Raw genomic sequence first — 24,659 nt, 5'->3', positions numbered from 1 at the left:
GTCAAGGCCTGCCATAGGAGTGACTTATAGGTTAACATGTGTCCCATTTAAGGTTAGGTATAGGTATACTACACCTAAGTAAGAGGTGGTTACACCAACTTACCCCAGCTGAGTGATCAGCCAGTTGTGTCAAATTGCTAGGCCAGGCCAGGGGTGGCACAATACATGCTTCAGCCCCTGGTAGGCCTTAGATACACCAATGCCCTGGGTATCTAGTGTACACTGGTACAGGGGCTCACAGGGTGATCCAATTCCAATTGGTTATGCACCTAGGGTGCATGCAGTCCATTTTAAAGAGAGAGCAGATGGGCTGAGATCCTGAATGGCAGGATCTCAGGCCCACTAAGTCGAAAAACCAGCTAGACACTAGGCAAAAAATTGGGGGTAACCATAGTCAGATATCCACCTTCCTACACATCTGCTGACACATGGAGAAGAACTGGTGCAACACTGAGGATACCATTAAACATCACCACCTACAAGGACACCAAGCTCATAGTCTCCCTCAAAAATATGTCCACACATCAAACTGGGCTTCCAGGACGTATTGTTGTAAGTTGCAACTTGGATGATCAACAGCTGGGGGGTGCTATACGCAGAGGAGACATGAGTCCTCATCCTCGTAAGCAACCCATCAGCATGTGACATCACCTGGTGGGCCAACACCTTCGGCAGGCCCCCCCCAAATCTAGGTACCTAGGCATCGTATTTGACTCCTTACTCTCCATGATTCAACAGGTCTACGCAGTGCCCTGCAGCTGCTTCAGCTGTCTCTGCATCCTTCATGCAACCTTCCCATGGATCCCCCATTGTCAGGTAGGGCAGTCACCCACACAGTCATTGCCATCAGGCTGGACTACGGAAACACACTATATGTCCACATGGGCAGGTCTGCGCTCAGCTTACTCCTGACTGTCCAGCACAACACCGACACACTGGGCCTTGTGTACGTTCTTTCCTTATGGGTGGAGTCCCTCCATCACAAATACTTTGTTCTCACCTCTCCCGCATTTGCAAATGAGTGGTGGAGGGGCTAGGCCTTTGGGGATGGTATGTCTGCATAGCTAGCCACAGTTCCCACAGTTACTTGTGTTGCTGTGTCTGGTAAGTGGGCATGTTGATTGACATCTTGTATGTGGTATTGTAACATGTACATTCTCACAATTGTGAGTTGCATGAATGTGGTGTTGAGGGATGTGGTGTGTTCAGTTATTACTTACCAACAAGAACTGTATTTCCATGTGTGCAATTCTGGAAGCGCTGGTTTATGATGGACTGTCGGAAGATGTAGGAATCATGCACTCTCCCTGGGAACTTGGCTATGACATTGGTGAACATGCCCCGGTGGTCCACTATTGCTTGCACATTCATAGAATTGGTGTGCTTTCTTTTGCTTTATGTGTGTGCGCTGTCCACATGGGGCACAAATAGGACAAGTGTGCAGTCAATTGCCCCCAACACCTGCAGGAATCCAGCTAAAGCATGAAAGCCTTGCTTGGTCTCAATCTGTTCCTGCACAGTGTTGGAGAAGTGAAGGTGCTGGGGTATCAGGCTGAGTATGCCATCGAAGACAGTCAGGAGGAAGATTGAAAAGTCTGCCTGTGAAACTCTGCTGACTCTGGCCGTTGTTGGTTGTGCAGCACAGCCAGCAGATTTGTCTGCGGAGGCATGTTGGTTCTCCGCTGTGTTGGTGGCGTGAGCCTGTGGGCTATCAGGTTCATGATGTGTTGGATGGATGTCCATTTGAGCCTGTAGTGGGCAATTACATCTTCTGGCGTTAGGTTTGCGAGGCTGAGACGTCTGTGCAGGGCCTGCTGTCTTCTTTGGAGCTGCCTTAGTGGTGGTCCTGGGGGAGGTGGCAGTAGCGGTGTTGGTTGTTGGCTTCGTGGTGCTCCAAGCTGAATGATTAGTACCTCCATGGCATCAGTCGGTCTTCAGATGGGACTCTAAGATTGTCTCCCTTGTATACCTCCCTTTATCACCATTTTTGGACCAGCTTTTTCCTGGTCTTAAGTTCCTGCAGCTAAAGGGCCTTAGCACGACTTTTTTTAACACTTTGCGGGTCCGGGTCATCATTGCTAATAGTGCGATGTTGTGTTAGCAACATTTTTTCAGTAATTTTGAGAGGGAACGCCTATTTTGCATGTCATTAGCGATAACTATTGCTGGCATACAAGGCGATAATAAAATTGGCTGCTATCGCCGGAAAGTTGTTGATAAAGCCTGTTAGAGACAGCTTGTTAAAAGATTGTTCAGAAAAAACTGCATTAGCGCCACGAAAGTGCCGCTAATGCAGTGATAAATTGCTTGATATTATGCCCCGGAGTTCGGAAAAGCGCCACGTAGTGGCGTGGAGTGGAGTTATACCTCTCTCGCAGCTCTCCAACGTTAAGTTAACTTGCAAGGAAAATTGCATGCTAGACCACCTCCTGGTGAGATTTCACAATGCGGGCGGTCGCAGCAGGTCACCACCGCTGTCATTGAGAAAGCTGCCGATCAAGTAGAAAATCTACTAGAGAGGCAGAAAGAAGTTGCACCCTCTTGCGCTGTGTGTGGTGCCGTTTGTGCTGATTTTACAGCACATAACAAACTCCTAGTGCTAAAAATAAGCGCAAGCAGCACAACTTACCTCACTCCGCTGCTTGGGGAACTCAGCCCAGACATGCATAATAGTTGTGTGGAATGCAAGGACTTTTATGTGAATGAGTGTAAGTACATATGTGTGTATTCAGAAGTCACTTCTCCACAGGGAGCCTATGTTGGGTGGATTGCATTCTCCATCAGGATGGGGCGGGGAAGAAGTGTCCAGTGATAAATCCAATTGGACTATGGAATGTTCCAATATGCTATCTGGTGTCATCCTGGTATCTTGTGCGGTTGGAAATAAATTCCTTGTCAGTCAGATTGAAGGCTTGGATCTGGTCCTTCAACACTGTCCTGTGTCATAAGTTGGATGGGTCTGAAGGCCTGGATCTGGCCTTTCAACACTGTCCTGTGTCATCTGTTGGTGGGTCTGGAGGCCTGGATCTGGCCTTTCAACACTGTCCTGTGTCATCTGTTGGTGGGTCTGGAGGCCTGGATCTGGTTTTTCAACACTGTCCTGTGTCATCTGTTGGTGGGTCTGGAGGCCTGGATCTGGTCTTTCAACACTGTCCTATGTCATAAGTTGGATGGGTCTGGGGCCTGGATCTGTCCTTCAACACTGTCCTGTATCATCTATTGGTGGTCTGGAGGCCTGGATCTGGTTCTTCTATCCCTGTCCTGTGGCATCTGTTGGTGGGTTTGGAAGCCGGGATCCGGTCCTTCACCACTGTCCTGTATCATATGTTGGTGAGTCTGGAGGCCTGGATCTGGACCTTCAACACTGTCCTGTGTCATCTGTTGGTGGGTCTGGGGCCTGGATCTGTCCTTCTAACACTGTCCTGTGTCATCTGTTGGTGGGTCTGGAGGCCTGGATCTGGACCTTCAACACTTTCCTGTGTCATCTGTTGGTGGGTCTGGAGGCCTGGAACTAATCCTTCTAACACTGTCCTGTGTCATCTGTTGGTGGTCTGGAGGCCTGGATCTGGACCTTCAACACTGTCCTGTGTCATCTGTTGGTGGGTCTGGGGGCCTGGATCTGGTCTTTCAGCACTGTCCTGTGTCATCTGTTGGTGGGTCTGGGGGCATCTAAAGTTAGGATCCAGTCGCCATCTATCACAGCTGTGGTTCTGTTGAACTCTATCATATGTCTAATGAGTTGTGTTAAAAGGTTTTCTTCTGTAAATTAGATGGGTATACTGTACCCACTATTAGGATCTTCCCCATTGCTCTGAGCTTTGCAGACATGTATCATCCTTCAAGGTCTGTCCAAGGCATCTGTACTTTATGGGAGAGAGTCTTCATAATTAGCATAGCCACTCCATATTTTCTGCCACAGGCCTGTTTGTGGGTGCGTAGATGTGTCTGCACATTTTAAATACCCTGCCCTTCCAGTCTCATTCCACAGTGGAGTAGGAGCGTCTCCTGAATTAATGCTTCATCTATTATTAGGATATTGCTGCTGAACATGCCTTTAAAGTTCCTGGTCAATATCCTTAGTGGTTAGGTCATAATCTCCTGTTTCTTTGGCGCTTCATGATTGGCTGTGGACTGTGTGTGCGAAGGGTTGCAATGTGGGTGCCTTAGGAGTCTTCGTAATCTAGGGGATGGGAAAGGATCATTATTTCCACATTCCTCCTGTTATGTGATCGGGATTATGTGACTCAAATGTTTTAAGCTGGTGGTATTTGGATTCTTCTCTCTACTCTTGTCAATATGTAGCTATACACATCTTTTCATTATGCACCAGATGTACTCCTTTACTTTTAACTGTGGGTATATGTCCCATGTCACCCACTCTCAGTGCTTTTAGGCCTACGCTCAAATCTAGGACTAGGGCTGTCAGTGTGATATTCTGGTGTTATGTTTGATTTTGTTCTGCTCAAGAATTATGACACATTCGACTGTTAATGAGGATGTATGCTTAATAAAGCGTGACAAGAACATTTTGCCGCAGTTCCAGTATTTATGTCCTGCTTGGGTTCAACCATGTCTGACTGTCCATCCTCTCTCTGCATTGTGTTTAGTGTTGTTTGATTAGTATCAGAGTTGACTCCCCTGTATGGTCCTGTACTAATGCCATCTAGGGATTAGCCGACAATATACAAACTTCTTGAAATAAAAAACAATCAAACACCAAAAATAACTACAAGTCTGAATACTTTCCTTAGGCATCGATCAGTGGGTCTTGGTAGTTCTTATTGCTCCTTCCTCAAGTATGTGGTCTGTCTTTCAAAGGAGAATGCTATGTCTATCCCCTCCAACACTCTACTTGGACCTCCTCAATCGGAGTGTCTAGTGCCAAGTTTGTTGTATGTCATGACCATTTAATTTGTGAGAATGTGTCCAGAAAGATTGCCAGGTCCTCCGGTTCTTAAAACTCTGCTGTTTTCCCCTCATTATTCTAACTGTCATGTTTCCGTCTTGCAGACTTGTCTGCTTGGAAAGCAACATTTCTGTTTGATGGTATTTTCTTTATATTCGGAGTTTTCTTTAAATTATGTTTTCAGCAACTGTTTCAAAAACAAGTTTCTGAACAGAGACATCATTTTGCCTTTCTCCATTTCCTCTGTTATTCCGTACAGTCCAAAATTATTCCTCCTTGATCTGTACTCTGCATCTATTAGATTCTGACACAACTGTACTTTCCCCAATCCAAAAGCTCATTAAGCTATAATTCCACCATGTTCAACTTTCTATTGGTGGAAATCAACCAATCAACCAATAAATCAATCAATCAATCAATCAATCAATTCAGATTTGTAAAGCACTGCTTATCACCTGTGTGGGTATCCAGGCGCTGGGGGTAGTTGCTGCTAGGCCTGGTCAGACGAACAGCAAGGTTTTAGCCCGCTTCTGTACTCCTGCAGGGATGAGGACGTCTGGATGTGGATGGGGAGGCTGTTTAAGGTCTTGGTGGCCAGTTGTAAGAAGGAGCAACCACTGCTACTGCTTCAATGGAAAGTGAGGAGTGTGAGAAAGAGTGAGGGAAGAGGAACGCAGATGTCTGAGGGGTTGATGAAAGTTCAGCCTGTGGTTAAGGTAGGCGGTCCTGCATTGTGCAGGGCCTTGTACGCTTGGGTCTGCATTTTGAACTGGAAGTTCTTGTGGACAGGGAGCCAGTGGAGTATTCTGAGATGAGGGGTGAGGGGTGTTGTGGGTTCTCCTCAGTAGTTCAAAGATGAGCCTAGCTGCTTGCTGTGTTTTGGATGGTCTGAAGTGTGTTCAGCAGCCGAGAGGTGACGCCAATATAGAGGGTGTTGCAGTAGTGCAGGGCTGGTGATGTGGGCCAGAGTGACAGTGCGTCTGATGCTGATGGGATGCCACTTGAAGATTTTCTGGACCATCGGAGAGTGAAGCAGCAGGTTTAGGTCATTGTGTTTATTTGTATTCTCATTGTGAGATTGCTATTGAGTATGATGCCAAGCTTCCTAGTTTGTTCTGAGGGTGTGGGAGGGGGCCCAATTCTGCTGGCCACCAGGACTCATCATCTCATGGAGATGTGTTGCTTCCGAAGATGAGTGCCTCCGTTTTGTTGGTGTTGACTTCGATGCAGTTGTTTTGCATCCAGCTGGCGATGCTGGTCATGCACCTGTGGATGTTGGCTTTGGTGTTCATGGGGTCGGCAGATAGGATCTGATCAGTCTGGCCAGAGGGGCCATGTATGTGTTGAACAGGGTCAGGTTCAGTGAAAACTCTTAGTGACGTCTTAGATGATGTTCTTTGGGCCCGAGGAATAGGGTGGGAGGTGGATGCTCTGGGTTCTTCCGGTGAGGAAAGATGCGACCGATTTGAGGGCATCTCCTAGATCCCCATCTGTTGTAGTCTTTTTAAGAGGGAGTAGTGGGACACGGAGTCGAAGGCTGCTGAGAGGTCGAGGAAGATTAGGGCTGCGGTTTCTCCCTGGTCTAGGAAAGAACTGATGTTGTCGTTGGCTACAAGTAGGGCGGTTTCTTGCTGTGATTTGAATGGAACCCTGATTTGGATGGGTTCTCAGGGTAGTTTGTGAACTGTTGGTTGATTGTTTTTTCCAGAACTTTTGCAGGGAAAGGCAGCAGGGAGATGCTAGGGGGTGTGAGAACTCTTTGATGATGCTGAAGAGTTCCTTACTGTGGTTGAAGCTGGCTTCGAGGATGGTGGCCAGAGAGTCCTTTTTTGCTTTCCCCAGAAGACAGTGGTATTTATTGAGAGACAGTTTGAAGTTGTCTCCTTGCTGGTGTGCCAGATCATTTCCAGTCATTTGCATGTACTTTTTTGGGCTTAAGTTCCGGGGTGATCCAGCAGGTGTATTCATTGGGTCTGCCTGGTCTGCCAGCTTTGAGGGGGTGGCAATGTTGGTGCAGTTAGTGATGCATAAGTTGAGGTGTTGACAGCCACCTCAAAGGTGGAAGAGGCATCAGGGGCAGAGGCAGTGAGGGTGTGGGCGAAAGATTTTTGGCCTCCTTGTTCCAGCTCCTGTGAGGTGCTGGTCTGGTCTAGGGGGGTTTTGAGGGTGGATGTGATAGAGAAATGTACGATTAATTGATCTGACCATGTGAGCTGGACTACTTGGATGATGTCATAAGACAGATGGCTTGTACACTGTGTATGTGTCATTGCATTGAAAGTTGCATAGAGTGACTCGGTTCATCCCCTATGGTTTTAGGAGGGGTCCTTGGTTATCAAGATATTTATTAGACCCACCATCTTGAGCAGGTTCCCTACATTCTTGTAGGGAGTCAAACCCAGTTATCCAGATTGTGTACCTCATGTCTGTTGCTTTCATTCTTGGACCGCTTAAAGCATGGCTTGACATATTATGTTGTAATTTGGGGATAAAAACATTAACATTGTCCCCCTTGAGTTTTTTTGCGTCACAATGCCAATGTTGTAGGGGGTATTTGTTGCAATGTTTTTCTGGTGGATGTCAAACCTGGTTTATTACTGAGTGAACCAGTCTTTGTGCGACTGGCCTGGTTGTCTGACAGAATATCAAGGAAATCCATATTCTGTGGACAAAAATATAGTGTCACAAATATTGCATGTGATAGTACACTTTACAAAATACATATAACATAAACCTGCCTGGTTCTGTCTTCTTTAAACCAAACTTTTTGTAATCCATTATATACAGCATAATACAAATAAAAATGAATCTAAAATAATGAGTCACCAAGGAACATTCTGTATTGAAAAGCTAGGGAAAAACCATTAAAGTCTTTTATGTGTGATTGAGGGAGAGAGGGAAGGAGGGAACAGGAAAACATAAAAGGATAAAAGAAAACATCTTATCCTACATCATGAATATTATGGCAAACAATAACGTCACTCCCATCTATATTTTAGCCTCTAAAAATAAAGAGCACCTTTATAAATAGAACATTAAAATTGCATTTACATGTAAAAGGAGGACAGAGAGATAGAATATTCCTGGAGGATAAAAGGTTTCAGATAATATAGGTATAGAACTTGGGACACCACTGTCAACTTGGGTAAGAAACGTACTAAGAGGTAACCATAACCATAACAATTTCACACTATGAGAAGGTTAACATTTGGAATATCTTTGTCTCATAAGATGAATAGCGTTGGTGTGGATACTAGGGACCAATCCCCGACATTTTTACATTCTCTTCACAGATGCAGGCATTAGCAACGGTCGTGCTTTGTTGAACAGGGAGGCGAAAGCAAACAGGTTATACGCCCCTGTGACTGGTTGGTGGCTGGTATGTGGGCCCATAGCTCCAACTAGGTAATATACCTGAGTTCAGAGTCATGGAATTTTTTCCATGATTATTATGAATATACATATGAGTTTTATTGAGGACATCCCGTTGAACTAACTAAGCTGTATGTTGTCTCTTTGTGTTCGTCAGTCCTTTTTATTGTTATGTGTCCAGGGAGGGGATTTTTTGACCTCTATTGCCCTGATGAATTTGCCACAAATTAATTGGCAATGAAACATGTTGGCCGTCATTAATAAGGTAATCAACATGCTGTGTTTTTAAACATCGGGATAGACTCCTTACAAGAATAAAAGTATATTTGTGAGTCTAACCCCTTCTTTGTCTTCTTTGGCACATTGTTTGTGTTTCTGTTTTCACAATACACATTTCTTTTGTTGTGTTTTTGTATCTTCTTGCACTGGACACTTCATTTTTTTCTTATGAGAAAGCTATCAATGATGAAATAGACGTGGGCAAGCTGGTGAGAACCAACCAGTAGCTCCTCTGGTGGTGCGCACGTGAGATACTTTCTCTCCCTTTACATATTTTTCTTACCTACTTTCTTTCTGAGATTGAGGGTGTGTGTAGAGTGAGCAAAGTTGTTTATTTAACCTGTGGACTGACCCTACACTTTCTTGTTTCTGCCTTTTCTGTTGTCTTTGCAATTTTAAATTTCGGTAGCACACTGGATGGGGTTATACCATATGATTTAACGGGTACTAGAGGTTTTTGATAAAGTATTCTTTCTTCCACTCATTCCAGATTACACAAGATTATGCTACATGGTGCCAGTTCTTTTTTGTTGAAACTGTAGTTGATTGGAGGGTGTTCTGGCACGTCTTCCCTCTGTAGCTCCTTTTTGATTCAATGCTACTGCAAGAAGCCAGGTGCAGAGTGGGCACTTTGGATATGGCCAGATCCTGGACAGCTATCCTTGCCATCATATGGACACCTTCATATCTCCTGAATCTGACACTCCTATACACTCCTCGTTAGGATCCCGCATAGCCGGTTCACACTGAGACCCTACTGTAGGAGGGAATGATGCGGGGACTCCAAGAATACTGAGGGAATCTGGCTTGTTTGGTGCCCAGATGGGCCCTACCTGCTTCTTCATGCCAGCTCCACGACACACAGAAAAGGGCACACATTGGTACTGACTCAGAGGGAGAGGGATGGAAATGGTAGAACTGCTTTTATCTCTTTGCTGCTTATTTCTTACAGAGGAGGAGATTGTACACAGTTCACGCGCTAAAGCTTTCAGATCCGTAACATAAACTTATTGCTGGTGTGTAATTGTGCTGAACCTTAATAAAAATAGGGAGAGCTGATATCTGCTTGTTGACATAACAACCTACCCTCACACTCTCTATCACTGTCTTTCTAAGTACTGCACACAAGCCCTGCTCAAAGAGCAACCAACATTGGTGTTTGGGTAAAGTCACACACACACCCCACATAAACCTGTGCTGAACCCAATGCTAGTTTGGCAAAAAGCAGTCAGATTTTTTTTATAACATTTTATTGCTTTTGGAAAACTCAGCACGTAAAAGATACACCCTTTGCAGTCCATTCAAGGGGACACCAGGGGCCAGTTACAGTAAAACCTCCCTCTGCATGGAACCTCTTCCCCAACTTGGGCTCTCCCCATGCTGACTCAGTAGTATGCCCACCATCGTCCCCAAAGTTCAGAACGTTTCTTGGGGCATCCACGTGCTAAGTAGATGGGTCCTTTTAATTTGACACATCTGTCCACACCTGCTCTCCATTCCCTCATGAAGGGGAGTGGGGCATACAGCGCCTTCCAATGCTTGGCGATGTCACATTTTGCCAGTAGCTTTCCCAGCCCTACAGATTTCTGTCAGCCCTCGGGCCACCCATGTCATCCAGGAGACCAAGAAGGGCAATTTTGGGGGAGGCCCCAATTGTCAGACCCACCCCTCCAGGAGGGTCCTGGATATTTTAAGCCAGTATCGTTGGATGACTGGGCAGCCCCACACCATGTGGAAAAGCCTCTCATGTGCTTCTGACCCATTAGTAGCATTTAATTTACAGGCCCTGGGAATATATTACACTACTTTACTGGAGAGTTGCAAGTAAATTAAATGTGCCAATCGGGTGTAGGCAATTTCACCATGTTTAAAGGGAGAGGCAAAAATCACTTTAGCTCTGGTTAGCAGATGTAAAGTGTTCAGAATCCTAACAGCCTACAGAAATGGGTTCAGAAAGCAGGAGGGTGAAAGCAAAAATTTAGGGGCTGACCCTGTAAAACGGTCATGTCCAACATGAGGTTATAATGTCCATTCCATTGAATACGTTTTTTCTCCACCTGAAAAGTAGTTTTGAAAGTGCATTCCCCACTCTTCTTGTCAACATACTTGCTTTCTCTCTCAGTGCTGCAGCTGAACTCCTAAGAATAACAGATCCCTAACGGCTGTCTTTGATTTAGTTTCTAAAACTAGAGTGTCACAAATTAACTTTTTTGTGTTGCAGATTTTTGTATTTTATTTGTCTGTCTGATGCACTGAAAATCGTTAATATGAGTTCGAAAAACATCTGTTAAAATCCTCTGCCAAGGACTGTGCATCATTGATGGAAATTGATCCAGACCAGTTGCTACTGGTGTTATTATAATTAAGCCTGGGCAAAGCACTACGCTACGCTCGCGTAGTTTGTGAAGTTTGCACTACTTCGCACTACGCAAATTGCATGTAGCACAGTGCAAACACGTGTAGTGTAGCTTTGCGTAGTGCAGCGGTCATTTTTTGCTTGCTCGCGGTCCGCAACCTCAAGTTGGCGACTGCAAGCAAGCAAAATGACAACCCAGCGAGACTTTTTCCTCGTTCGCGATCAGCAACATCAAGTTGGCGATCGCGAGCGTGGTAAATAAACCTCCCGGTGAGATTCTCAACGCGGGGAGGTCAGGTTTGTCATTGCGAGTGGTCGCGTATATGCACGCGACCGCTCACGATGAGAAACTACCAGTCCGCGTTGAGAAAGCTGCAGCTCGAGTAAAAATCTACTCGAGCGGCAGTAAACTACAGCTCGCACTGTGTAAGATGCCGTTTTCAATGATTGCATAGTGCCGGATGCTTGTCCGCACTGTGCAATCATTGAAAACGGCATCTTGCACAGTGCGAACAGGGTACTACGCAGTTCGTGAAGTGCTGCGCGTAGCTCGCGAAGTGCACTTTGCGTAGCTAAGCGTAGCGCTACTTCGCAAACTATGCCCAGGGTTAATTATAATGCAAATATGTAAATGTGAAGGATGTTCAACCATTGACAAGGACAAGGTACTATCATGCCTTGAAGAGAAGCCAGAATGTGCATTATCCATACTTAGGCCCATTGTTTTTCCAACCTTACATAAGAAATGTGTTTGTGAATGAAATCTTCTTTCTGCATCAGTGAATTACCACTGATTCCAAGATTATGTAACAAATCCTGTTGGACTAATCTGTTGGATGGTGTCTACAGGCTTTTTTCCCGATCATGCGCTTTCTGTATGAGCTGGAAAATTAGTTAATTGCATGTAATAAGATTTAAGTGTCAACACTTTAGAGGCATTTCTTTAACGCAGAACAGTGTGATAGGAACTGACCTCTGACTTCAGAAGTAATCAGTGTCTGCATAAGTATGATTAATACCTCTTTATTTTGCTGTCTCTCTATTCCTTTAATTATGTTAGACAGTGGAAAAAAAGAACTTGATATTGTTGAATAAATATAACTGTTTATCTATAAATATTATCTCTTTCTTTTAAGACACAGCAAGTGTTCGACTGACAGGATCCAAAACCCCCTGTGCTGGGATTGTACAGGTGTCGGTGACTAACGACTGGGAAAGAGTCTGTGACAGGCAATGGGACATGAAAGATGCCACTGTGGTGTGTAAAGAGCTGAACTGTGGAGTTCCAATTTCAGTCCCTCCAGCCTCAGCCTTCGGGGCACAAAAGAATGACAGAGTTGTGATTTCTGATGTCCAGTGCAAAGGCGATGAAAATAACTTGCTGCAGTGTCCTTACAACAAAAAGATTCAGACCTTTTGTTATGACAGGAGGTATGCAGCAGTGAACTGCACAGGTAAGAACTACAAAACAACTTCCGACTGCCATGGAACCCAAACTCAATGGAAAACAGGCAATGGAAAGTACAGGACAACCCCATCTTCAACCTCATGATCACCCTTCTCTTGGAGGTTTTGAGTGCTCCCAACTAAGTTGTATGAACTATCAGTGCAACTACACCTCCTCCACCAGCACTTCTTCATTTCCATCCAGTGGGATTACACCTCCTCCGACAGCACTTCTTCCCTTTCTATCCAGTGTGATCACACCTCCTCCTACAGCACTTCTGTTCTTTCCATCCAGTGTGATTACACCTCCTCCTACAGCACTTCATCCCTTTCCATCCAGTGTGATTACACCTCCTCCTGCAGCACTTCAGCCCTTTCCATCCAGTGTGATTACACCTCCTCCTACAGCACTTCATCCCTTTCCATCCTGTGTGATTACACCTCCTCCTGCAGCACTTCATCCCTTTCCATCCAGTGTGATTACACCTCCTCCTACACCACTTATTCCCTTTCCATCCAGTGTGATTACGCCTCCTCCTACAGCACTTCATCCCTTTCCATCCAGTGTGATTACACCTCCTCCATCTTCACTTCTTCCCTTTCCATCCAGAGTGATTACACTTCCTTGTACAGCAATTCATCCCTTTCCCTCCAGTGCGATGACACCTCCTCCTACAGCACTTCATCCCTTTCCATCCAGTGTGATTACACCTCCTCTACCAGCACTTCTTCATTTCCATCCAGTGTGATTACACCTCCTCCTACAGCACTTCGTCCCTTTCCATCCAGTGTGATTACAACTCCTCCATCTTCACTTCTTCCCTTTCCATCCCGAGTGATTATACTTCCTGGCTGACGAGGGCTGAAAGCCCGAAACCGGTCCTAGGATGCTTGTTTCCAGTCCAGGGAGGACCTGGCTTGGCAGTTCGGGCTGGACTGTTCCCATGGGGCACAGGGTCAAGACTGATTTGCATATGGCTGGGTTCAAACTGGAATGGCATGGTGAGCAAAAAAACGATGGATTTAGGCCCAGATCTCTGTACTGGGGTGAATGTATGACATTGTTCTGCATTCTGTCCATCAACTGTTGTTTTTGCATTTGTCACCCCGAGCGGGAAGGGTATGCTCAGACGTGAGTCCCTTGCTCTCCATGCCACTGGAATCAGGCTATCCTGGCTGACGAGGGCTGAAAGCCCGAAACCGGTCCTAGGATGCTTGTTTCCAGTCCAGGGAGGACCTGGCTTGGCAGTTCGGGCTGGACTGTTCCCATGGGGCACAGGGTCAAGACTGATTTGCATATGGCTGGGTTCAAACTGGAATGGCATGGTGAGCAAAAAAACGATGGATTTAGGCCCAGATCTCTGTACTGGGATGAATGTATGACATTGTTCTGCATTCTGTCCATCAATTGTTGTTTTTGCATTTGTCACCCCGAGCGGGAAGGGTATGCTCAGACGTGAGTCCCTTGCTCTCCATGCCACTGGAATCAGGCTATCCTGGCTGACGAGGGCTGAAAGCCCGAAACCGGTCCTAGGATGCTTGTTTCCAGTCCAGGGAGGACCTGGCCTGGCAGTTCGGGCTGGACTGTTCCCATGGGGCACAGGGTCAAGACTGATTTGCATATGGCTGGGTTCAAACTGGAATGGCATGGTGAGCAAAAAAACGATGGATTTAGGCCCAGATCTCTGTACTGGGGTGAATGTATGACATTGTTCTGCATTCTGTCCATCAATTGTTGTTTTTGCATTTATACTTCCTTGTACAGCAGTTCATCCCTTTCCCTATAGTGCAATTACACCTCCTCCTACAGCACTTCATCCCTTTCCATCCAGTGTGATTACACCTCCTCTACCAGCACTTCTTCATTTCCATCCAGTGGGATTACACCTCCTCCTACAGCACTTCTTCCCATTCCATCCAGTGTGATTACACCTACTCCATCTTCACTTCTTCCCTTTCAATCCAGAGTGATTACACTTCCTTGTACAGCAATTCATCTTTTTCCCTCCACGGCGATTACACCTCCTCCTACAACACTTCGTCCCTTTCCGTCCAGTGTGATTACACCTCCTCCTACAGCAATTCATCCCTTTCCCTCCAGTGCGATTACACCTCCTCCTACAGCACTTCATCCATTTCCACCCAGTGTGATTACACCTCCTCTACCAGCACTTCTTCATTTCCATACAGTGTGATTACACCTCCTCCGGCAGCACTTCTTCCATTTCCATCCAGTGTGATTAAACATCCTCATCAAGCATATCATCCCTTTCCATCCAGTGTGATTACACCTCCTCCTGCAGCACTTCTGTTCTTTCCATCCAGTCTGATTACAGCTCCTCCAACAACACTTCTCCCCTTTCCATCCAGTGTGATTACACCTCCTCCACCAGCACTTCATCCCTTTCCATTCTGTTTGATTACACCTCCTCCTACAGCACTTCTGCTCTTTCCATCCAGTGGGATGACATTTTCTCCTGCAACACTTCTTCCCTTTCCATCCAGTGTGATTAAACGTCCTCCTGCAGCACTTCTTCCCTTTCGATTCAATGTGTTTATACATCCTCCTACAGCACTTCTTCCCTTTCCATCCAGTGTGATTACACCTCCTCCTACAGCACTTCTTCCCTTTCCATTCAGTGTGATTACACCTCATCCACCAGCACTTTTTCCCTTTCCATCCAGTGTGATTACACCTCCTCCTACAGCACTTCTGTTCTTTCCATCCATTGTGATGACACTTCCTCCTGCAACGCTTCTTCCCTTTCCATCCAGTGTGATTACACCTCCTCCTGGACCACTATTTCCCTTTCCATCCAGTGTGATTACACCTCCTCCAACAGCACTTCTTCTCTTTCCATCCAGTGGGATGACACTTCCTCCTGCACCGCTTCTTCCCTTTCCATTCAGTGTGATTACACCTCCTACATCTTCACTTCTTCCCTTTCCATCCAGAGTGATTACACTTCCTTGTACAGCAATTCATTCCTTTCCCTCCAGGGCGATTACACCTCCTCCTACAACACTTCGTCCCTTTCCATCCAGTGTGATTACACCTCCTCCATCTTCACTTCTTCACTTTCCATCCAGAGTGATTATACTTCCTTGTACAGCAGTTCATCCCTTTCCCTATAGTGTGATTACACCTCCTCCTACAGCACTTCATCCCTTTCCATCCAGTGTGATTACACCTCCTCTACCTGCACTTCTTCATTTCCATCCAGTGGGATTACACCTCCTCCCACAGCACTTCGTCCCTTTCCATCCAGTGTGATTACACCTCCTCCATCTTCACTTCTTCCCTTTCAATCCAGAGTGATTACACTTCCTTCTACAGCAATTCATATTTTTTCCCTCCAGGGAGATTACACCTCCTCCTACAGCACTTCGTCCCTTTCCGTCCAGTGTAATTAAACCTCCTCCTACAGCAATTCATCCCTTTCCCTCCAGTGCAATTACACCTCCTCCTACAGCACTTCATCCCTTTCCACCCAGTGTGATTACACCTCCTCTACCAGCACTTCTTCATTTCCATCCAGTGTGATTACACCTCCTCTGGCAGCACTTCTTCCCTTTCCATCCAGTGTGATTAAACATCCTCATCAAGCATGTCATCCCTTTCCATCCAGTGTGATTACACCTCCTCCTACAGCACTTCTTTTCTTTCCATCCAGTGTGATTACACTCCTCCTACAGCACTTCTTTTATTTCCATCCAGTGTGAGTACACCTCCTCCTACAGCACTTCATCCCTTTTCATCCAGTGTGATTATACCTCCTCTATCAGCACTTCTTCATCTCCATCCAGTGTGATTACACCTCCTCCATCTTCACTTCTTCACTTTCCATCTAGAGTGATTACACTTCCTTGTAGAGCAATTCATCCCTTTCCCTCCAGGGCGATTACACCTCCTCCTACAGCACTTCGTCCCTTTCCATCCAGTGTGATGACACCTCCTCCATCTTCACTTCTTTCCTTTCCATCCAGAGTGATTATACTTCCTTGTACAGCAGTTCAATCAATCAATCAAAGACATTTATAGAGCGCACTACTCACCCGGAGGGTCTCAAGGCGCTAGGGGTGGGTGCCGCTACTTCTCGAACAGCCAGGTCTTGAGCTTCTTCCTGAAGGAGAGGTGGTCTTGGGTCAGGCGCAGGTCGGTTGGGAGAGAGTTCCAGGTCTTGGCGGCCAGGTAGGAGAAGGACCTTCCTCCTGTTGTCGCTCTTCGGATGCGGGGGACGACGGCGAGGGCGTGACTGGTTGATCGGAGATGGCGTTTGGGAGCGTAGAAGTTGCGGCGGTTGTTGAGGTAGCTCGGGCCTTGATCATGTAGGGCTTTGTGTGCGTGGGTGAGGAGACGGAAGGTGATTCTCTTGTTGACGGGGAGCCAGTGCAGGTCTCTCAGGTGTCCGGAGATGTGGCTGCGTCGGGGGATGTCGAGGATGAGTCTGGCTGAGGCGTTCTGGATCCACTGGAGTCTCTTCTGGAGCTTTGCGGTGGTACCAGCGTAGAGGGCGTTGCCGTAGTCCAGTCGGCTGGTGACGAGGACCGGGGTGACCGTCTTCCTGGTCTCGGTGGGGATCCACCGGAAGATCTTACGTAGCATGCGCAGGATGTTGAAGCAAGACGAGGAGACGGCGTTGACTTGTCTGGTCATGGAGAGGGAGGTGTCCAGGATGAAGCCCAGGTTGCGTGCGTGGTCTGTCGGTTTGGGTGCGGTGCCCAGGGCGGGGGTCCACCAGGAGTCGTCCCAGGCGGAGGGCGAGGAGCCCAGGATGAGGACTTCCGTCTTGTCGGAGTTCAGTTTCAGGCGGCTGGTCGTCATCCACTCGGCTACGTCTTTCATCCCATCGTGAAGGTTGGCTCTGGCGGGGGCGGGGTCGTTGGTCAGGGAGAGGATCAGCTGGGTGTCGTCCGCGTAGGAGATGATGTTGAGGTTGTGTTGGCGTGCGATGGCCGCACGGGGGCCCATGTAGACGTTGAAGAGGGTGGGGCTGAGTGAGGAGCCCTGAGGAACGCCGCAGATGACTTCCGTGGCTGCAGATCTGAACGGAGGTAGGCGGACTCTCTGTGTCCTTCCAGCGAGGAAGGAGATGATCCACTCCAGTGCCTTCTCCTGGATTCCGATGTTGCTGAGGCGCTGCACTAGGGTGCGGTGGCAAACAGTGTCGAACGCCGCGGAGAGGTCTAGGAGGATGAGGGCCGCTGTCTCACCGTTGTCCAGCAGGGCTCGGATGTCATCGGTGGCAGCGATGAGGGCGGTCTCGGTGCTGTGGTTGGCTCGGAAGCCAGACTGTGAGGGGTCGAGGGATCCATTTGTCTCGAGGAAGGCGGCCAGCTGCTTGTTGACGGTCTTCTCGATGACTTTGGCTGGGAACGGGAGGAGCGAGATGGGGCGTTAATTCTTGAGTTCGGTGGGGTCCACTGTTGGTTCCTTTAGTAGAGCGCTGAGTTCGGCGTGCTTCCAGCTCTCAGGGAAGGTGGCGGTGTCGAAGGAGGTGTTGATGATGTCCCGCAAGTGGGGTACGATGACAGCGTCGGCCTTGTTGAAGACGTGGTGGGGGCAGGGGTCGGTCGGAGATCCGGAGTGGATAGAGTTCATCGTGCAGATGGTGTCTTCTGTGTTGATCTGGGTCCAGGCGCTGAGGGTGGTGGTGGGGGGCATTGGTGCGGTCGTTGGGAGCGTTGTTTGTGGGCTGAAGCTGTTGTGTATGTCAGCGATCTTGTTGTGGAAGTAGGAGGCGAGGGAGTTGCAGAGGTCTTGCGACGGGGTGATGTCGTTGTTTCCGGCGTTGGGGTTGGAGAGCTCTTTCACGATGTTGAGTTCCTTGCAGTTGTGTGCGTTGTTGTCCAGCCGGTCCTTGAATGCTGTTTTCTTGGTGGCGTGGATCAGTTGATGGTGCTTCCGGGTGGCGAGCTTGAGGGTGGTCATGTTGTCCGGTGTTGGCTCCCTTCTCCAGGCTTTCTCGAGGGCTCGGCAGTTCTTCTTGGAGCTCTTGAGTTCGTCGGTGAACCATGGGGCCTTCTTGCGGTTCGTCGTGGGGTTGTCGGCGGCCTGGCTGGGGTTCGCTGAGCTGGTGGGAGGGTGCTGGCTCAGGGAAGCGCCGAGCTGGTCTGCTGTGATCTTGATTCAGTTTCTTCGAGCAACCTGTTGCTGGTGGTGGTGGATCGTGGATCTTCTGAAGGTGAAGTGGACGCAGCTGTGGTCCGTCCAGTGGAGTCCGGTGGCGTGGCTGAAGACGATGTCCTTGCTGGATGAGAAGACAGCGTCGAGTGTGTGTCCGGCGAGGTGGGTGGGGGTGGTCACCAGCTGCTTGAGTCCGAGGTTGGCGAAGTTGTCAAGCAGGGTGTTGGTGTTGCGGTCGTTGTTGTTCTCCAGGTGGAAGTTGATGTCCCCCAGGAGGATGTAGTCAGCGGAGGGGAGGGCGTGCTGGCTGATGAAGTCGGCGATGTCTTCGCTGAATTGTGTGCGTGGTCCCGGGGGTCGGTAGATGAGGGTGCCTCTGAGGGTGGTTTTGGGGTCCGTGTGGATCTGGAAGTGCAGGTGTTCGGCGGTTGTCAGGGTGTCGTCGGTGTTGGTCATGATGCGGATGGTGTCCCTGTAGATGATGGCGATGACTCCTCCAGTCTGGTTGCCTCGGTCTCTTCGGGTGATCTTGTATCCCTCTGGGATGGCGATGGCGATGTCTGGCGCTGAGGAGTCGTTCATCCAGGTTTCCGTGAGGAAGGCGACGTCAGGAGCTGTGGTGTCGAGGAGGTTCCAGAGTTCGATGGTGTGTCTGTGGACGGAGCGGGTGTTGAGTAGAATGCACTTGAGGTGGTTGCTGCTGGTGTTCGGCTTGGCGGGTGCTGGTGCGGGGCAGGTCCGGATGCAGGAGAACTTGCAGGCGTTGCAGCAGAAGGGTCCGTGGGTGCGTCTCGGGGTGGCTCGGTAGCATCCCGGTAATCGGCCGTTGTTGAGTGCGTTGAGGGTGGCGGCGTCGTACGTCCAGCGGGTGGGCTGGGGTCTGCGGGGGCCAGGGGTCCTGGCACTGGGTGCGGTCCAGGAGCGGACGGGCGCAGACGGGCTTACCTTTGGCGCACCTTCGGCGCTCAATCGGTGCTCCCGCTGCGCGCGTCCGCTGCGCGTCGCTCAGGGGGCGTCATAAGAAGGGGGACGGGAGGGCGGGTCTGCTGGGCTGGGCTAGCGGCTGGGCCAATGGGCCGGTGGTGGGCAGGGCCGCAGGGGGCCAGTGGCGGGAAAAGTGGCGAGCGGGCTGCTCAGCTGTGGCTGGGCCGCTCGGGGGTGCTGGGGGGCGACGGTCGGTGGCGGCAGGCAGGAGGCTGGCAAGGAGGCTGGCTAGCAGGATCAGCAGGCGAGGGAGCAAGGGGGTGACCCGGCCTCGAGAGGCACAGTGGTCACTCCCGCGGCAACCAGGCTCTCCCCTTAAGAAGGTGGACGGGAGGGCGGGTCTGCTGGGCTGGGCGAGCGGCTGGGCCAATGGGCCGGTGGTGGGCGGGGCCGCAGGGGGCCAGTGGCGGGAAAAGTGGCGAGCGGGCGGCTCAGCTGTGGCTGGGCCGCTCGGGGGTGCTGGGGGGGCGACGGTCGGTGGCGGCAGGCAGGAGGCTGGCAAGGAGGCTGGCTAGCAGAATCAGCAGGCGAGGGAGCAAGGGGGTGACCCGGCCTCGAGAGGCACAGTGGTCACTCCCGCGGCAACCAGGCTCTCCCCTTAAGAAGGGGGATGGGAGGGCGGGTCTGCTGGGCTGGGCGAGCGGCTGGGCCAATGGGCCGGTGGTGGGCGGGGCCGCAGGGGGCCAGTGGCGGGAAAAGTGGCGAGTGGGCGGCTCAGCTGTGGCTGGGCCGCTCGGGGGTGCTGGGGGGCGACGGTCGGTGGCGGCAGGCAGGAGGCTGGCAAGGAGGCTGGCTAGCAGGATCAGCAGGCGAGGGAGCAAGGGGGTGACCCGGCCTCGAGAGGCACAGTGGTCACTCCCGCGGCAACCAGGCTCTCCCCTTAAGAAGGGGGACGGGAGGGCGGGTCTGCTGGGCTGGGCGAGCGGCTGGGCCAATGGGCCGGTGGTGGGCGGGGCCGCAGGGGGCCAGTGGCGGGAAAAGTGGTGAGCGGGCGGCTCAGCTGTGGCTGGGCCGCTCGGGGGTGCTGGGGGGGCGACGGTCAGTGGCGGCAGGCAGGAGGCTGGCAAGGAGGCTGGCTAGCAGGATCAGCAGGCGAGGGAGCAAGGGGGTGACCCGGCCTCGAGAGGCACAGTGGTCACTCCCGCGGCAACCAGGCTCTCCCCTTAAGAAGGGGGACGGGAGGGCGGGTCTGCTGGGCTGGGCGAGTGGCTGGGCCAATGGGCAGGTGGTGGGCGGGGCCGCAGGGGGCCAGTGGCGGGAAAAGTGGCAAGCGGGTGGCTCAGCTGTGGCCCTTTCCCTATAGTGCGATTACACCTCCTCCTACAGCACTTCATCCCTTTCCATCAAGTGGGAAGACACTTCCTCCTGCAGCACTTCTTCCCTTTCTATCCAGTGTTGTTAGAAATGGGGGTCTCTAGTTGGCAATGGCTGGCCACTGTCCAAGTAGGGACCCTTCTTCCTAAGTCAGAGTAAGCAGCCTACACCCTTTGACAACCCCTGCTCAACCCTGTGGTAACGTAGCACGAGCAGCTAGGCTTAACTCAGAGGCAGTGTGTGAAGCATTTATGACCATACACAGTAATATAATGAGGAACACTGCAAATGGACACCACTCAAGTAGTTATGAAAAATAGGTATTTTTATGTAGACTTAATCACAAGACCAATAACAGTAAAAATCCACAATACTATAAAAATATAATTACTTTAGAAATGCTGCAAGGAAAAATAGTTCAGGATGCACAAAATGATGTTTAGTTCAAGGCAGTGGTCTCGGCGACCCTTTTACTCACAAAGTATCTGGTTCCTGGAGCAAAGCAACAAAAATGTCGCTAAGGCGTTGTAGCGATACATTTCCTCACGCTAACCAGCGATGCGTTGAATCCTTACCGCAAGGGAGGATGATGCGCTGGGTTGCGGGCAGGACAAAGCGACAAACTTCCTTACGCTAAGCCGGTGATGCGATGAAATCCTTGCTGCGAAGGGAAGATGATGCACTGAGCCTGTTGCGTGTGCGATCTTGCTGCGATGACAAAGATGGCGCTCCGCGAGGAAGCGACGATCCGGATTCGATGCGGGGAAAAATGGCGAACGCTCGGCGTCCGCGCTGCGATGATCCTGTTGCGATGATTTCCAGATAGCGGGCGTTTTCAGGCCCACAGACAGGTGCTGCGACGATCTTCGGATAGAGGGCGTTTTCAGGCCCGCAGACAGGTGCTGCGACGATCTTCGGGGTTAGCGAGCACTCGGCGACAGCGGAGCGGCGATTTTTCTCACACTCACCAGCTGCAGCGGCTCGCTAATGGAGGTTGGCGACGATTTTCAGCGCTCTCTTCTCAGCAGTAGAACTAGAGGCCCTGGAACACACAGGAGCCTCACCTGCAGATAGTAATCCTCGCTGGGAGGAAACAGGAGGCTGAAGGTGGAGTCTGATGTGCCTGAGACTCCAGCAGGAGGCTAGCTCTCTCCCAGCCCTTGGGTGATTGCTGTAGCACAAAAATAAAAGTCCAATCAAAGTTCTTTTCCTCTTCTTGAAGTCCAGTAGTAACAGCTGCAGGCCAGTCCCAGAAACAGCACACAAGCACAAGGACAGTCCTTCTCCTGCAGATTCTTGTAGCCACACGGACAGAGGTTCTTCTTGTTATCCAGGAGCAATACCAATTGTAGGGGTTTGTGCACAAATATTTATACCCCTTTAAGTCTTTGTTCTTAGGGGTCCCAAGTCTCTGAACCCAGCCAGAACCAGTTCTGCCCAGCCCTGGAGCACTTTGTTGATCAGGCTGCATCCTTCCTTTCAGAAAGAGGGGGTCTGCCTCAGACGCACAGTGGGAGGTGGAGCCAGCATTCACCTTGCCAGGCACAGCCCTATTCAAGTGCAGGGGCTACCCTTCCCCTCACACCAAGGCAGGTCGCTCTATTCAACCCAGGTCTGACTCAGCCTGCCCTGTCCCTCCAAAACCAGACAGCCAATACACATCATAGCAGAGCAAACTGGAAGGCTTAGGCAAGAAAGTACCTATACTCTAAAAGTGGTAGTTTCAAACACAGGATATAAAAGTAACCTTCACTAAAAGATGCATTTTAATATTCTGAGCTCAGGCATACTAAATTCGTTTTTCTACCATGTTCTGTGGGTCAGTTAGGACTATAGAATGTAATAGCCCAGACCTCCCATTCTGGCCTATGGAGAACAGGTAGCCTTACAGTAGTGAAAAACGAAATGGGGTGTAATTCACTACTAGGACATGCTACATACATCAGGGCATGTCCTACCTTACACATACAATGCGCCCTATCATAAGGGGGACTTACAGGATGCCAAGGGAAGGTTTAGGGGCTGGGAAGTGGGTGCACTTCACAGCCAAGATGGCAGTTCTGGACTGCACGCATACACTGCAGTGGCAGGTCTGAAACATACTTTACAAGCTGCTTCTGTGGGTGGCACAAACCAGTGCTGCAGACCCACCAGCAGCATTCGGTTTACCAGCCCTGGGCACACACAGGCCACGCTACTAGGGACTAACAGGTAAACCAAATAAGCCAATCATGGATGTACCAATTCATATGTCATCTTTACAAAGGGAGCATTCGCGCTGTGGCACTGAATGGCAGTGGCACAGCGCCCAGAGCATCTATAACCAGCAAAAATAGAGGAGACACAGCGAAAAAATGGAAGGGAGACTCACGCCAATGGTGCCAGGTCTAACGCACGTCCCCTCCAGCTGAAATGTGGGGAGAACTACCCATCCCCTGGGAGGTTCTCATCACTAAGGCGGAAAAATCTGGACAGACCATCAGCATTGGCGTGTTCTGTACCAGGGCGGTGTTCCACCGTAAAGTCCATACCCTGTAGGGAAATGGACCACCTTAACAACTTGGGATTCTCACCCCTCATCTGCATTAACCACCTGAGGGGCCTGTGGTCGTTCTGAACCCAGAAGTGAGTCCCAAACAGGTATGGTCCCAGCTTCTTCAGCGCCCAGACCACAGCAAATGCCTCTCGCTCGATCGCACTCCACCTCTGTTCCCGTGGAAGTAACCTCCTACTGATGAAGGCTACAGGTTGGTCTAGTCCCTCCTCATTCATCTGTGATAGAACAGCCCCCACCCCATGCTCTGAAGCGTCTGTCTGGACAATAAATTCCTTAGCAAAGTTGGGCGCCTGGAGTACGGGTGCTGTACACATGGCCGTTTTGAGAGCATCAAAAGCTTTCTGACAGGTGTCAGTCCAGTTCACAATCTTGGGCTGCTTCTTGGAAGTCAGCTCAGTCAAGGGGGCAACAATGCTGCCATACCCCTTGACAAACCTCCTGTAATAACCCGTGAGTCCTAAGAAGGCCCTCACCTGGGTCTGGGTCCTTGGGGGCTCCCAAGCCAGGATGGTCTCAATCTTGGGCTGTAGAGGGGCCACCTGGCCACTCCCTACCTGGTGTCCTAAGTACACCACCGAACCCTGCCCAATCTGGCACTTACTGGCCTTGATTGTGAGGCCTGCTCTGCGCAGCGCCATCAACACTTCCCAGAGGTGGCGTAAGTGGTCCTCCCATGAGGAACTATATACAGCAGTGTCGTCCAGGTAGGCGGCACTGAAATCCTCCAGCCCAGCCAACACCTAGTTGACCAACCTCTGAAAGGTGGCAGGGGCATTCTTCATCCCAAAGGGCATCACACAGAACTGGTAGTGCCCATCTGGGGTGGAGAATGCGGACCTCTCCTTTGCCCCATCAGTTAAGGCGATCTGCCAGTACCCAGACGTTAGATCAAACGTGCTGAGGTACCGGGCAGCCCCCAACCGATCTATGAGCTCATCAGCTCTGGGGATGGGGTGCGCGTCGGTCCTCGTGACCGAATTGAGACCTCGGTAGTCCACACAGAACCTAAGTTCTGGAGTGTCACCAGGCGCTGCAGCCTTTGGTACCAAGACCACTGGGCTGGACCAAGGGCTGCTAGAGGACTCAATCACCCCCAGGGCAAACATTTTGGAGACCTCCTCCTTAATGCAGGCCCTTACCCTGTCGGTCACCCTGTAAGCCTTGTGCTTGACAGGGGGACTGTCCCCGGTGTCTACCTCATGGACGCACCAGTCAGTGACACCAGGTACAAGGGAAAATAAATCTGGGAATTGCCCCAACAGCTGGTGGCAATCTCTCTGCTGTTCTGGGGTCAGTGTGGTGGAGAGGACCACACCCT

General features: G+C 50.0%; 1 protein-coding gene across 1 annotated transcript in view; it reads left to right on the top strand.

Annotated features, from left to right (window-relative positions):
• LOC146839177 (CD5 antigen-like) overlaps positions 1-24,659 on the top strand; it is a 560,873-nt gene that overhangs the window by 105,585 nt on the left and 430,629 nt on the right. The window contains exon 3 of the mRNA XM_085603204.1: positions 12,050-12,367. Coding sequence (XP_085459330.1) covers positions 12,050-12,367 — 318 coding nt within the window. The remainder of the gene's footprint in view (positions 1-12,049; positions 12,368-24,659) is intronic.

Source organism: Triturus cristatus, chromosome 4_2 (genome assembly GCF_964204655.1).
Source record: "Triturus cristatus chromosome 4_2, aTriCri1.1, whole genome shotgun sequence".
In the NCBI taxonomy this organism is placed as follows: Eukaryota; Metazoa; Chordata; class Amphibia; order Caudata; family Salamandridae; genus Triturus; species Triturus cristatus.
The sequence above is the reverse complement of the archived record's forward strand: the minus strand, read 5'-3'. Positions and strand labels throughout refer to the sequence as shown.